The sequence below is a fragment of the Epinephelus lanceolatus genome, chromosome 21, assembly GCF_041903045.1.
Source record: "Epinephelus lanceolatus isolate andai-2023 chromosome 21, ASM4190304v1, whole genome shotgun sequence".
Taxonomy (NCBI): Eukaryota; Metazoa; Chordata; class Actinopteri; order Perciformes; family Serranidae; genus Epinephelus; species Epinephelus lanceolatus.
In genome coordinates, this window is record NC_135754.1 from 34,103,909 (window position 1) to 34,116,920 (window position 13,012).

A 13,012-nucleotide genomic window follows, 5' to 3' on the forward strand; every position below is an offset into this window, starting at 1 on the left:
TGCCTAGTTTGCATTCCATGTACCGGGTGATGTATGACCACATTAAAATATAACTTTAATTTTTCAGTTGTACCCCGCTCTACAATGGAATATATTCACATGCTGAATCAAATTTGAAAAAAATTAAAATGCAATATGAAGAATGTGACCTGTTTTTCCATTTATTACCAACAATAAGAAAGGTGTGCACTTAATTAACGTGGTTTCGCAATAATTTTTAAGAGATTTAAGCTGAATAAGTACATGTCTTATGTGCACTTTATTTTTTATATACCCTTAAAATGTATTGCTTGCTTTATTTAATATGCAATAAAAAGAACTATATTTGTTTTTTTGTAGTAGTGGAAAAAGTATTCCAAATTTTTACTTAAGTAAAAGTAGTTAAACTACATTGTAGAAATACTCTGTAACAGTTAATGCCCTGCATTTAAAATTGTACTTGTTTTTAATCAAAATATACTAAAATATACTGAAATTAAAAGTACTCCTTATGCGAATGGCTCATTTCAGAATCATATATATTATTGAATTTTAATTGTTGATGCATTGCTGTTGCAGCTGGTAGAGACAGAAGATTTATTCTTTTTAATATAGTTGAATAGCTTAACTTATATATATATATATATACATACAGTACAGGCCAAAAGTTTGGACACACCTTCTCATTCAGTGCGTTTTCTTTATTTTCATGACTATTTACATTGTAGATTCTCACTGAAGGCATCAAAACTATGAATGAACACATGTGGAGTTATGTACTTAACAAAAAAAGGTGAAATAACAGAAAACATGTTTTATATTCTAGTTTCTTCAAAATAGCCACCCTTTGCTCTGATTACTGCTTTGCACACTCTTGGCATTCTCTCGATGAGCTTCAAGAGGTAGTCACCTGAAATGGTTTCCACTTCACAGGTGTGCCTTATCAGGGTTAATTAGTGGAATTTCTTGCTTTATCAATGGGGTTGGGACCATCAGTTGTGTTGTGCAGAAGTCAGGTTAATACACAGCCGACAGCCCTATTGGACAACTGTTAAAATTCATATTATGGCAAGAACCAATCAGCTAACTAAAGAAAAACGAGTGGCCATCATTACTTTAAGAAATGAAGGTCAGTCAGTCCGGAAAATTGCAAAAACTTTAAATGTGTCGCAAAAACCATCAAGCGCTACAACGAAACTGGCACACATGAGGACCGACCCAGGAAAGGAAGACCAAGAGTCACCTCTGCTTCTGAGGATAAGTTCATCCGAGTCACCAGCCTCAGAAATCGCAAGTTAACAGCAGCTCAGATCAGAGACCAGATGAATGCCACACAGAGTTCTAGCAGCAGACCCATCTCTAGAACAACTGTTAAGAGGAGACTGCGCGAATCAGGCCTTCATGGTCAAATAGCTGCTAGGAAACCACTGCTAAGGAGAGGCAACAAGCAGAAGAGATTTGTTTGGGCCAAGAAACACAAGGAATGGACATTAGACCAGTGGAAATCTGTGCTTTGGTCTGATGAGTCCAAATTTGAGATCTTTGGTTCCAACCGCCGTGTCTTTGTGAGACGCAGAAAAGGTGAACGGATGGATTCCACATGCCTGGTTCCCACTGTGAAGCATGGAGGAGGAGGTGTGATGGTGTGGGGGTGTTTTGCTGGTGACACTGTTGGGGATTTATTCAAAATTGAAGGCACACTGAACCAGCATGGCTACCACAGCATCCTGCAGCGACATGCCATCCCATCCGGTTTGCGTTTAGTTGGACGATCATTTATTTTTCAACAGGACAATGACCCCAAACACACCTCCAGGCTGTGTAAGGGCTATTTGACCAAGAAGGAGAGTGATGGACTGCTGCGGCAGATGACCTGGCCTCCACAGTCACCGGACCTGAACCCAATCGAGATGGTTTGGGGTGAGCTGGACCGCAGAGTGAAGGCAAAGGGGCCAACAAGTGCTAAACACCTCTGGGAACTCCTTCAAGACTGCTGGAAAACCATTTCAGGTGACTACCTCTTGAAGCTCATGGAGAGAATGCCAAGAGTGTGCAAAGCAGTAATCAGAGCAAAGGGTGGCTATTTTGAAGAAACTAGAATATAAAACATGTTTTCAGTTATTTCACCTTTTTTGTTAAGCACATAACTCCACGTGTTCATTCATAGTTTTGATGCCTTCAGTGAGAATCTACAATGTAAATAGTCATGAAAATAAAGAAAACGCATTGAATGAGAAGGTGTGTCCAAACTTTTGGCCTGTACTGTATATATATATATTTTTATTAACCTGCTGAATTTCTTTATGTTGCAACAATACTCTGGATCTGAACACTAAGTTTACCTTATGTGCACTTTGTTTTTATTTATCCTTAAAATGTAAGGGTATCTTATGTCTGCTTTATTTAATATGCAATAATAAGTCATGTATTTGTTTTATGTAATAACTTGGTCTTGGTTCTGTCATCCTTGTTCTATGTTGATACATATTCCAGTGAACAAAAAAAAAAAGATTAGAATAAGTAAAACAAAATGATCAGTGCAGCAGAAACAGGTTAAACGAAATACTTCACCCACCAAAATGCCATCTGTAAATCAATCACTCACCTCAATATGTTGAATTCATAAGGAAGTCTTTCTCACACGTCTCCACGGTGAACAGAGAATCCAAAAATGGCAAACATATTTGATAATCTGAAGTCACTGTGGACCACATTTAACTGCAGCAAACTATATCAGAACATGTTTACAAACTCACACTCTACTTGTGCAGCATGATGCAAGTTTCATTTATCCAGCTGTAAGCTCAGTACTTACCAAAGATATTGCGTTACCTTGTGGTCAACCCCTGTGACCAAGACTGAAAGTGAAAGCATTGGTAAGTTTCAGTTTTTAGTCTCCGTTGGTTTGTGTTCTTCAAAAATTCAACTTAACATGGGGCGAGTAATTGATATACAGTTGGTAATTTAGAGGGTGAAGTATTTCTTAAATTAAGCATATAGTGGATGCATTCATAAATGAATTAACAAAGTTTACACAAGCATACACACACACACATACACACACACATTCGTAAAATATCAAATGTTTCTTATTCTGTTTTAATTTTTTTTAAAATAAGTAAAGAGCACACAAGACTGAAAATTAAATACCACTTTTATTTCTCCATGTAGATCATGACAAAATAATTTCAGTAGACATCTGTGATGTTCATTATATGTTCACCCCCATCAGGTTGACGGGCCTGTTGTGGTATCGCTTTGAAATGTCAGCTTCAATCTGCAAAAACAAAAAACAATTTACAGTCAATACTCATAATTACCAAGATCTTTTAATGTGTAACATATATTAATTACGAGCCATATTTATGTTCCCTTCAATTATTCTGCCACTGTAAAACTTCAGTGATCAGATTAATGATCTTGTGACAAATGTTTACTGGGATGCTCTGAGGGGTGAAAAACAGGCTACACACTCTCCTCTTTCTAGTGAGCTGGAAAACTGCCAACCCAGTGAACATAAATAAACTGAAATAGTAATCCAATACCATTTTCTGGAGTTCCCGGGTGCGCCCTGCCAGCAGGTCAACACGAGGCTCCAGTCTGGACTGCTCCTCCAGGGCTTCCTGCCTTCTCTCAACCATTGTGGCTGCCTTCAGTAGCAGGATGTCTGCCTGCTTCAGCTTCTGCCTCAGCACCTCGGACACACGCTCAACATACCTGAGCAACACATTTCATATATTAATAAAAAGAGAAATGATTGTTTATGCTGACTGAACTGATACTGTGAGGATAAGGTACAGCAGCGTACCGTGGCGAGGCCTGGATCATGAACAGGTGCTGCATCCGGAGAGAGGTGAGGCGGCCCAGGAGGTCCTGCACCTCTGACAGCATCTCCTGGACGTGTTCACGGGTTTGGCCTTGGATGACAGAGGGGGCCATCTGGAACTGGCTCATAGCTACCACGTCTCCCTCCTCTCCCATCTCACTGATGCGCTGGGTTAGGAACACCTCCAGCTGTACAGACACATGGAACAAGTGTCTCATGTTTGGGGCAAATCTAATAGATGATCTCATCCAAATACTACTCAGCAACAGTAAACATGGTGGCCCTCCTTCAAACAACCTTGAACCCCACGATTCAATCTACTGTTCTGTCGTCTTGCATAGCCAGGCCTACCTCCACAGCGCTGTGTCAGCGCTGGAGAAAGGTCTGGAAGCACTGATATTTTTTTGCTTTGGGAGAAAGAAAGGCTCTAGGTTGTTTTTATTCCTCTAAACCACAGTCTTGGACAGCGCTAAGCCCAGAACGCAGCGATGGAGGCCTTGCAAAATGGTAGCATGCAGATAGCCAAAGAGGGGTGGGGGGCGGCCGAAATATAAAGCCAACGACAGGCTTATAGTTGCAGGAAGTTGCAGGCTTCCACAGTCTACCTCTGGTGAATCAGACTAACTTTTCTGTGACTGTCAACTTCCCTGCAGCCTGCAAGCTAAACAAATACTGCAACTTCCTTTTACTTATATTTGTGATGCACACACATAGTCCTTGTTGTTTGCAGTCATTGAATTTGCACATGTAAACATGTTAAAGCTGGGCTAGGCAGTTTTCCTAAGCCCCTCCCAACAGCCGAACACGGGTATATTCACATGCTTCATACAGTAACCTGTACGAGTACTAGTCATTCAATCATCCTGATTGTTCTTGTGATCACGATGCCGCTCTATAGAAGCAGTTCTATGAGAATAACTGTCCTGTTTACTTTGCAAACTCGTGAGCCTGTAAAGCTCCGACATCACACACTCAGTACATTTACATGCACAGTTACATCGAGCTACAGTCACAGCTCAACTTGGCCATTTAACTGGACTACTGTCCTTGTCCCAGTATACAAGCATGGGAGGGGAATATATTTATTGACCAAAGTATGTCTGACTCCTCTATGACAGGTGGAGATATGCCCCTTTCAGCTTGTTAGTGGAAAAAACTGGATGTTTTTATGATTGACCTATTACCTCACGACCAAACAACAGACAAACAAGTTAGCTACAGTTAGCTAGCAGCTAACTGCTACCATGGTGGACAACTTTACAGCTCTGTACATTTCGTCCATGCTGTACGCTTTACTTGTTCTTCTTCTTCTCTTCTTCTGTTACTCATTTAAAGCGATTCGACTTCCACCATTGAATCAGACTCTCATCATCTGAAGGGACGTGCATGCTCATGTGCATTTGTACAACAGCCAATAGGAACGCCCTCTCTCTGAAATGACCTGTGATTGGCCACAGTCTCCCCTCACACAGGCTAGATTTTCTAAAGCCTGAACAGAGCCAAGAGGAGGTGCAGACGTCTGGATTTCTCCAAAGACCAATGACACCAAAAAAACTGCCTACCCCAGCTTTAAGATACAGCCATAAAAAGATTATTAAAGCCTGCATCAACAGTTTTTTGACCACTTGGGCACAGGTGAAACAAGCTGTACAGATAATACAGACACACCACTTTATAGGGTTGAAATGTTGAAGCTGGTGGCAAACTTATTAAAATCACAACTTTGGTGACATAATCTCAAACATAAAGATATATAAGAATATGCACAGTCTAGAGTAATTTGAAACTAGCTGACTGAAGTCTTCACCTCCATTAGCTCATCGATGAACTGGCTGCGTGACTGAGAGTTCTCCAGAACAGTTAAGGCATCCTCGCCCCTTGCCACGCCCTCAGGACCTGCAAGATGACACACATATCTTCAGCAAACAGATATTTAACAGCTGAGAATGTGACACATGTTGCAGCTGTAACGGCAAATTTAGAAAATAGAAAGAAGGATAGTTACAGTCAGCGCCCGCGTCTACAATTTCGATTTCAATGGGAGCTGCTTCACTGTCACCCCAGTCAATCCCACCAGCACCAGTGTCCTGTTGCGGGAGGCAGACAGAGAGTGGAGCTGTTAGAGCTGTGGTTCCCAAACTTTACTGTCTGATGTGTATTCACAGACCCTATTTTAAGCTTCTTAATTCAACCACTTATCCTTTTAAAATACTTATTTCACCCATTCATTTATTTTTTTCACAACTTATTTCAACTACTTATCCATTTTTAAATATGTGTTTTAACAATTAATTCTTTATTTTTAACAATTTATTTCATCCATTTATCTGTTATTTTAAGCTAGCCATATCAAATATTTATCTATTTTAAGCTACTTACTTAGCCATTTATCTGTTATTTTTTAGCTCCTTATTTTGACCATTTATTCATTATTTTAAGCTACTTACTTCAACAATCTATCCATTTTTAAGTACTTATTTTGACCTGTTTATCTATTATTTTTAACTACTTATTTCAACTATTTATCTACCAATTTAAGCTACCTTCTCATTAAGAGAGATTTTAAGCTACCTACCTAAGGCTTTATCTATTATTTTTCCTATTTTTTTCAACCATTTATCCATTATTTTCAACTATTTATTTCGGCCATTTATCTGTTATTTTTAGCTCCTCATTTTGACCATCTGTCCATTATTTTAAGCTACTTATTTTAAGGCTTTATCTATTATTTTTCCTATTTATTTCAACCATTTGTCCATTATTTTCAACTATTTATTTCGGCCATTTATCTGTTATTTTCAACTATTTATTTCGGCCATTTATCTGTTATTTTTAGCTCCTCATTTTGACCATTTGTCCATTATTTTAAGCTACTAACTTCAACCATTTATCCATTTTTTAAATACTTATTCAAACCTATTTATCCATTATTTTTTGCTCAGTATTTTACTGTTTGGTCATCATCTTTAGCAGACAGTTCCAATTTCTTTTTAACCCATTGGCTTGGGATCACATCTGTAAGTAATGCTGAATGTTATCAATACCAATAAATGCTGAATGCAAACTAGGTATTAATATAATCTTTTTGTAGAGATTGCACTTCATTTATTCAAACATCTACGTAGAAAAATTTGAATAACATCAGGTGAACACAGTGTGTAGAAAATCAATCTGCAGATTTGTTCAGCTGTCTGACCTCAGAGCTCGGCTCCAGGCTGATGCCCCAGTCTATTCCCTCCTCAAGAGCGATGCCAGCAGTGATGCCCTGAGTGTCTGCACTTTTGCCAAAGTCGCCCCAGTCGATCTACAGCGGGGTTGAAACATCATACAGAAACATTAAGTCAGATGTGAGGAAAACTGATTGTGAATTAACACATTAATATACTTATTTGACCTATTCTGGCATTAAACATCTCGCAGTAGCACAAAGCTGCCACGTGAGTCCTGGGGCTGAGTTACAGAAATGTTTCAACACTAAAATATATTATTAAATGTGATAATCTGAATTAAGGCGTGATCTATAACATTTAAATGTACAACAACATTAAGATGGATTTAAGATTTTAAAAATACAGAAAGACTTTACTTAAGTTCTATCACATGATGATCCTGATTATTACATAACATAGAGACAGTGCAACCAACCGAATCATCTGTGACTGTATCAGAAGGTGGTTCCTCCACAACTGGCCTCTCAATAACTGTGGGAACACTCCCTGTTCTCCACTCGTAAAACGTTGTGTTTCCTCTCCTCTGGGCGAATGTGAGCATGGGCAGGACGGGTTCAGACCTACAGATAACGACAGGTGAGCAAATAGGACAAATGATTAAGTTTCTCAAGGTTTTTAAAGTTACAGAGATGTGTTTTACACTTCATTTTCACTGCTGTTAATAATGTGTGTGTAGACTAAAAACTAATTTATTTTATTTTATACTCACCACTCACATACAAAGTTTGTGAAAGCAGTATAAAATTTGATTTGCTCCTCAAACTTTGCTGCATCCCTCCCGACTTCCTCAAGAACTGCTGGTAAGTCTTTGACCAGAGCCTGAAGCTCTCGGGCCACATTTTCTCCCTGTGAGAGGAAACAAATCAACAGGATGAAGAATGCAAACACAGAGAGCATAAGAAAAGTGTTTTAATGTTCTTATAATGTTCTTGTACTTACTGTGATGCCGTACTGTTTGCAGGCAGCATAGTAGCGTTCCCTCAGGTCTGCGGCCGAGCTCTGACACTCCACTTCCCGCCTGCTCAGCTCCTGCTGCAGCTGCTGGGCTTTGGCCATCTGCTTCCTCAGAGCCGGGCCTTCATAGCTCACATTGCGACTCAGCAGGCTGGCCACCTCCGCTGGGACACACAATGAATTCTTTATTTATTAATGAATTCTATACATGAAATGATTTAGATTCTATAATTGGATGTTATTTCCCCATGTCCTATAATAGGGGAAATCATAATGATATGCATAAATATTTTATAATGGAAATTATCTGAGCAGCAGCAACAAAAAATACTGTTTTCACAAGTTAGAAAAAGATAACTTTGGACTCGCTGGTCTACAACAGAATGAGAACAAGTACTGGAGGCACAGTCAGTTTACTTGCATGAAGCATGTCTGTTTAAGGAGGCTTTCACATCAGGGACCTGGGCCGTGATCCAAGCACACTTGTCCAAATCATTTGATTAGTGTGAACATTGTGTGCTGTACTTGGGCACAGTACATTCATCCGTGCCTGGGTTCACTTGAAAAGATAGTCGTAAATATGTTTGATGTGAGCATGGCTATGGCTCTAATCAGGTGTGATAAACTTAATACAAGTAGTAGTCAGCAAGTAGAGGTGCAAAGGTCTTTTCAACACTGCTGGTATTCTCCCAAAATCTCCTACAATCTCGACCTCTGGACTGCACGGCCATGGGTGATAAAGTTGGAAGGACAACAAGAGGGTCGTTCTTGACACTGTCTCCATAATATAAATGACAGCAGCCATAATGTTAAGGTTAACTCCACTGTGTGGGCTTGGGATCTGGCGATTGGCGCTCTTTCTACACTGTAGCGACAACGTAAGCAAATGTCACATAGATGATGATGTGGGCGTACTCGGGTACTGAAAAATATTACTAGTGTTAAAGCTGAGCAGCAGGGGACTGGAGAGGGAGACAATCATACTTGGACATGGTACAAATCAATCGTACCAAAAAGGAAAGATATTGAACTTACCCAGATAGACATTATCTGCCTCATACAGGGACACAATCTCCTGCCAGTCCTGTGACAACAAACACAGAAACCCCAATTCAACTCTCAGTGTTAGGATGGTGTCAGTAGATTTAGAGCAGAGGAAAATAGGATGAATAAATCCTGTCCTTTGTGGTACTAATTAAACTCTGGCCAGTCCTCAGGCTGTGAGACAATAGCAGTTTGTCTGAATCCTCTCACCTTCATCCTCTGAGATGAATATCTGCCAAAGATGTTCTTGGAAGAAGCCTCAGTCCCCTTCAGTATCTCCACTATCCTCAAGCAGTGAAAGTAGTGAATGTCTATTGATAAAAACAAACAAGCAAAACAGGGTATGACAACTTTTAGGCATTTATAGAGAGGATGGAGAGCAGAACAGATCAGAAACTAACAATTACTACACAGGATTTACGCTACGTTAAATAACAATACACATACTAATACAGCTGAGGGCTAAAGCTGTAACAATAAGGTGTTTATAATTCAACAAATGTGACCTCAAATAATAAGGAATGAATTATTCTCTGAGTCACAGAAGTGGAAAAAAGACGATTTTGTTGCAGGACTAAGTTGTAAGGGACTGAGACAAATAACAACAATTACAGCTGTTTACTATATATTTTCAGACTCCTTAAAGAATTTTTAACATCTAGTTAAAAAACATATTTCTTCGGCTGTGCAGCAATAAAGATTTTTAAGCATTTTCCCAAGCAAGATTCCCGAAACCAAACAAAAACGGTAGCTGGAAATATCATGACAACATACAACAATATGACATGTAAGACAATAAGACAGTGTAGCAAACAAAAAATGGCTGTATTATAGGACACAAGAAAATTACAAATGCATTATTGTAAAGGCAAATATAAAATACAAAAAGTAAACTTGATCAAGACAACTGTTTCTGATATCATATATTTTTTATATAATTTGAATTCACATGTTCCTTTTAAATCAAGATAGTAAGAAGTGTTGTTAAACAACCTCCTGGATATCTTCCAGACAAATGGGCACTCATCTCTGTAACCTTAATGTACTGATAAAATATGAGAGGCTCAATCTGTGGCTGTAATGGACCTACAGGAGCCGGAGAGAAGCTGCTTGATCTCCTCGTTCTCTGGCATGTCCTGGATGGCAGCATTGATCTTCTCTCTGATCACTTTGACTGCACTCTGCCATTTCAGATTACAGTGACGTCGATCCAGCAGCCAGTCTGTGGACACAGATTCAACATCAGTAACATCTGAGCATTTGGCATCATTTAATTTATTTGTTACAGGGAACAGTTGGTGGAAAAGAAACACAAGTAACAGTGAAAATAACATTCACTCAAGTACTTTATTTCAGTACAAGTCTGAGTTACTTGTAGTTTACTTGAGCTTTGATTTTATGCTACTTTTAAACACTCCAGTACAATTCAGAGACAAAATTGCAATTGTTATTTCACTACATTTGTCTGACAGTTTTGGTTACTTAGAAATTACAAATGTTTATCCCCTTCCTGTCCAGTGAAAGCCATGTATCTTCAGATGTGTTGATGTTAAATGTTTGTGATAAACTAAAGGATTGTGTGTTGAGAGAATTCTCCTACTACTTCAAGCTAAATAAAATCTTTAAAAACCCTCTTGGATCAGCTGGAAAATGCATCGTCACAAAGCTCCATCACAGGGCTGTTTTTCTGACCCCATGAAAAGTTGACTTTTTTAGGGATTTGTGGTTGTCACAGGACAGTGATGCTGCAAACATATGATGATCTCATATAATCTGATGCATTGCTGTAGACTGAACTCCCCAACAGTACATAAAGGAGTAAAAATAAGCACAACCTATGACATCTATAGCATTAAAATGCAACATACACATTAGTGCAGCTGTAATATTCATCCAAAACATCATATATAATAGTAAAACACTTTAAAGGAACATTTCACTGCACAACGAGTAATTTTACTTCACATACTTTAAGTACATTTTTTTGAGACATACTTTTCTGTAAGTAGGGTTTTGAGTTCAGGACTTTTACTTGGAGTGCAGTGTTTTCACAGTGTGGTATTAGTACTTTTATTTCTGTATCAACACGTTCAATTAACAGCAGCACATTTAATTTTAGTATCTTACCCAAAAGCTTGCTGGTCTGGATGTCGATTGGAAGGTTTTGAATATTCTGTTGAATAAAGAAAACAGTCAAAACATTAGTATTTTACACTTTAATCGCTATTTCTGTGGCGGTGCATTGTTCAGGGAGAAGACACTGCATTTTATGTAACGTTTAACAGCTGCACAGAAAGCAGAAATTCTCAAATAAGAGGACAAACTGTTCTCATTGCTTTTATTTTTCAGTTAGCTGGACTTTGCCTGCGTGACAGCTAGCTAACGTTAGCTAGCATGCTACATAGACACCGCGTCACGAGAGACGTTATCTCATCTTACCTCCATTGTTTCTTTAACTCTCCGAAACGAAAGCACTTCCGATAATTTACGGCTTCATTTTAATTTATTTAACAGGTTTTTATTCAGATGTACTGTCACCATACGGACTTCCACTGTTTATGACACGTTACGGGAAGGAGAGCCAATAGAAGGAGGTGACATTTTAGTAGCCAGAAGGACTGACCAATGAGAGTTCACTATGCTGGTGCCTGCAGCTGATTGGTGGAGGGTGTAGCCTCTGATTGGGTGCAGGTTCACAGTCTGCCAGGAGAGGGCGGTGTAGAACTGTCAACACACCAACTGCCAGCAATGAAAATTAAATTAAATTAAATTAAATTAAATTAAATTAAATTAAATTAAATTAAATCATAATGTATTATATTATATTATATCATATTATATTATATTATATTATATTATATTATATTATATTATTCAGTTCTCCATGCAGCTGGTAAAGGTGGAGCTAATTTTAACAAATCTATATTCAGCTGAAAAGCCTAATCTGTAAGATTCATCATAATTAATTTCTAAAATTATAATTCATATAAATAATCAAAATCTGCAAAGTAACTAGTCACTACAGCTTTCAAATAAATTAAGTGGGGTATGAGTATAAAGTAGCATAAAATAGAAATACTTAAATATTGAACAAGTATCTCAAAATTGTATTAAAGTACAGTACAGTTGAGTAAATGTACTTAGTTACTTTCAACCACTGCTGTAAAGTTACTACTGTTAGATAAATGTAGTGTAGTTCAAAGTAAAACTTATTAGTCTACTAAATATTACAGTATATTAGTTATATGTTTCTCTAAATAATTCAGAAACACTACATGTTCTTATATAGAATAGAATCTGTAGACCATTTTAAACCCATGTGCATGGATACATGTGTGTACAGACAATTCTCCAGTCATCTTAACCCCCTAGCATCTATTTATTTGCCTTCTATTTCCCATTATGCAGCTTCAAAGTTGTTAAAATCCAGTGTTTGACTCCATGTTTTTATGGCTGTGCTTTTGCATCAAAGGGAAATATATTAAATGTTTTGTGCATTATTTTGTGCACATTTCCTCTAAATTCAACCTGGCATATTTGGTGTACTTGGGGATCTCCAGCAGAAGTTAAAATCAAGTTTTTAGTGTTTCATTCATGATTGGCCCACCAGTGGACTGCTGCTTTTTACGGGGTTAAAGGGCAGTTTTCTGTCATTCAATAATCTCTTATATGCTGACATTAAAAAAAATAAAGGAATAATATCACATTTTGGTGTCTTGTGAACTGAAGCTGGACAGAATGAAAATGGCCCTTAGATCCCTGCATGAGCTGCAGGAGTGCCTCTCCAGTGGCCTAATTTCAGGTCATTTGAATGTAAACCAAACTTGCAAAGTAAGCGTCCATTCACTGTCTGTGATTTTACGCAACCCATGCAAAACACCGGGGCCACTCACCTCGTTCAGATGATGTTTCAGAGCCTTTACGACTCAGAGTTATGTAACAGGGACGAGAAAACTCAAACACAAACTTTATTCTGCGT

General features: G+C 38.3%; 1 protein-coding gene across 1 annotated transcript; it reads right to left on the reverse strand.

Annotated features, from left to right (window-relative positions):
• Window positions 1-3,115: 3,115 nt before the first annotated feature.
• cdk5rap3 (CDK5 regulatory subunit associated protein 3) lies at window positions 3,116-11,617 on the reverse strand. Its single transcript, XM_033610725.2, has 14 exons — window positions 11,473-11,617; window positions 11,161-11,206; window positions 10,124-10,255; window positions 9,244-9,344; window positions 9,025-9,073; window positions 7,975-8,153; window positions 7,745-7,881; window positions 7,451-7,595; window positions 7,002-7,109; window positions 5,811-5,892; window positions 5,613-5,701; window positions 3,788-3,993; window positions 3,525-3,696; window positions 3,116-3,256 (listed from the first exon to the last, which is right to left on the reverse strand). The coding sequence occupies exons 1-14, from the start codon at window positions 11,476-11,478 to the stop codon at window positions 3,191-3,193; spliced, it is 1,518 nt and encodes a 505-aa protein (XP_033466616.1). The 5' UTR covers window positions 11,479-11,617; the 3' UTR covers window positions 3,116-3,190.
• Window positions 11,618-13,012: the final 1,395 nt, after the last annotated feature.

Bases quoted from the DNA above. Each gene is read 5' to 3' on its own strand.
- cdk5rap3 (XM_033610725.2), bottom strand. The intron at 10,256-11,160 runs GTAAGATACTAA...CTGTGTCCACAG, and splicing joins CCAGACCAGCAAGCTTTTGG to ACTGGCTGCTGGATCGACGT. The intron at 5,702-5,810 runs GTAACTATCCTT...GTCATCTTGCAG, and splicing joins TGTAGACGCGGGCGCTGACT to GTCCTGAGGGCGTGGCAAGG.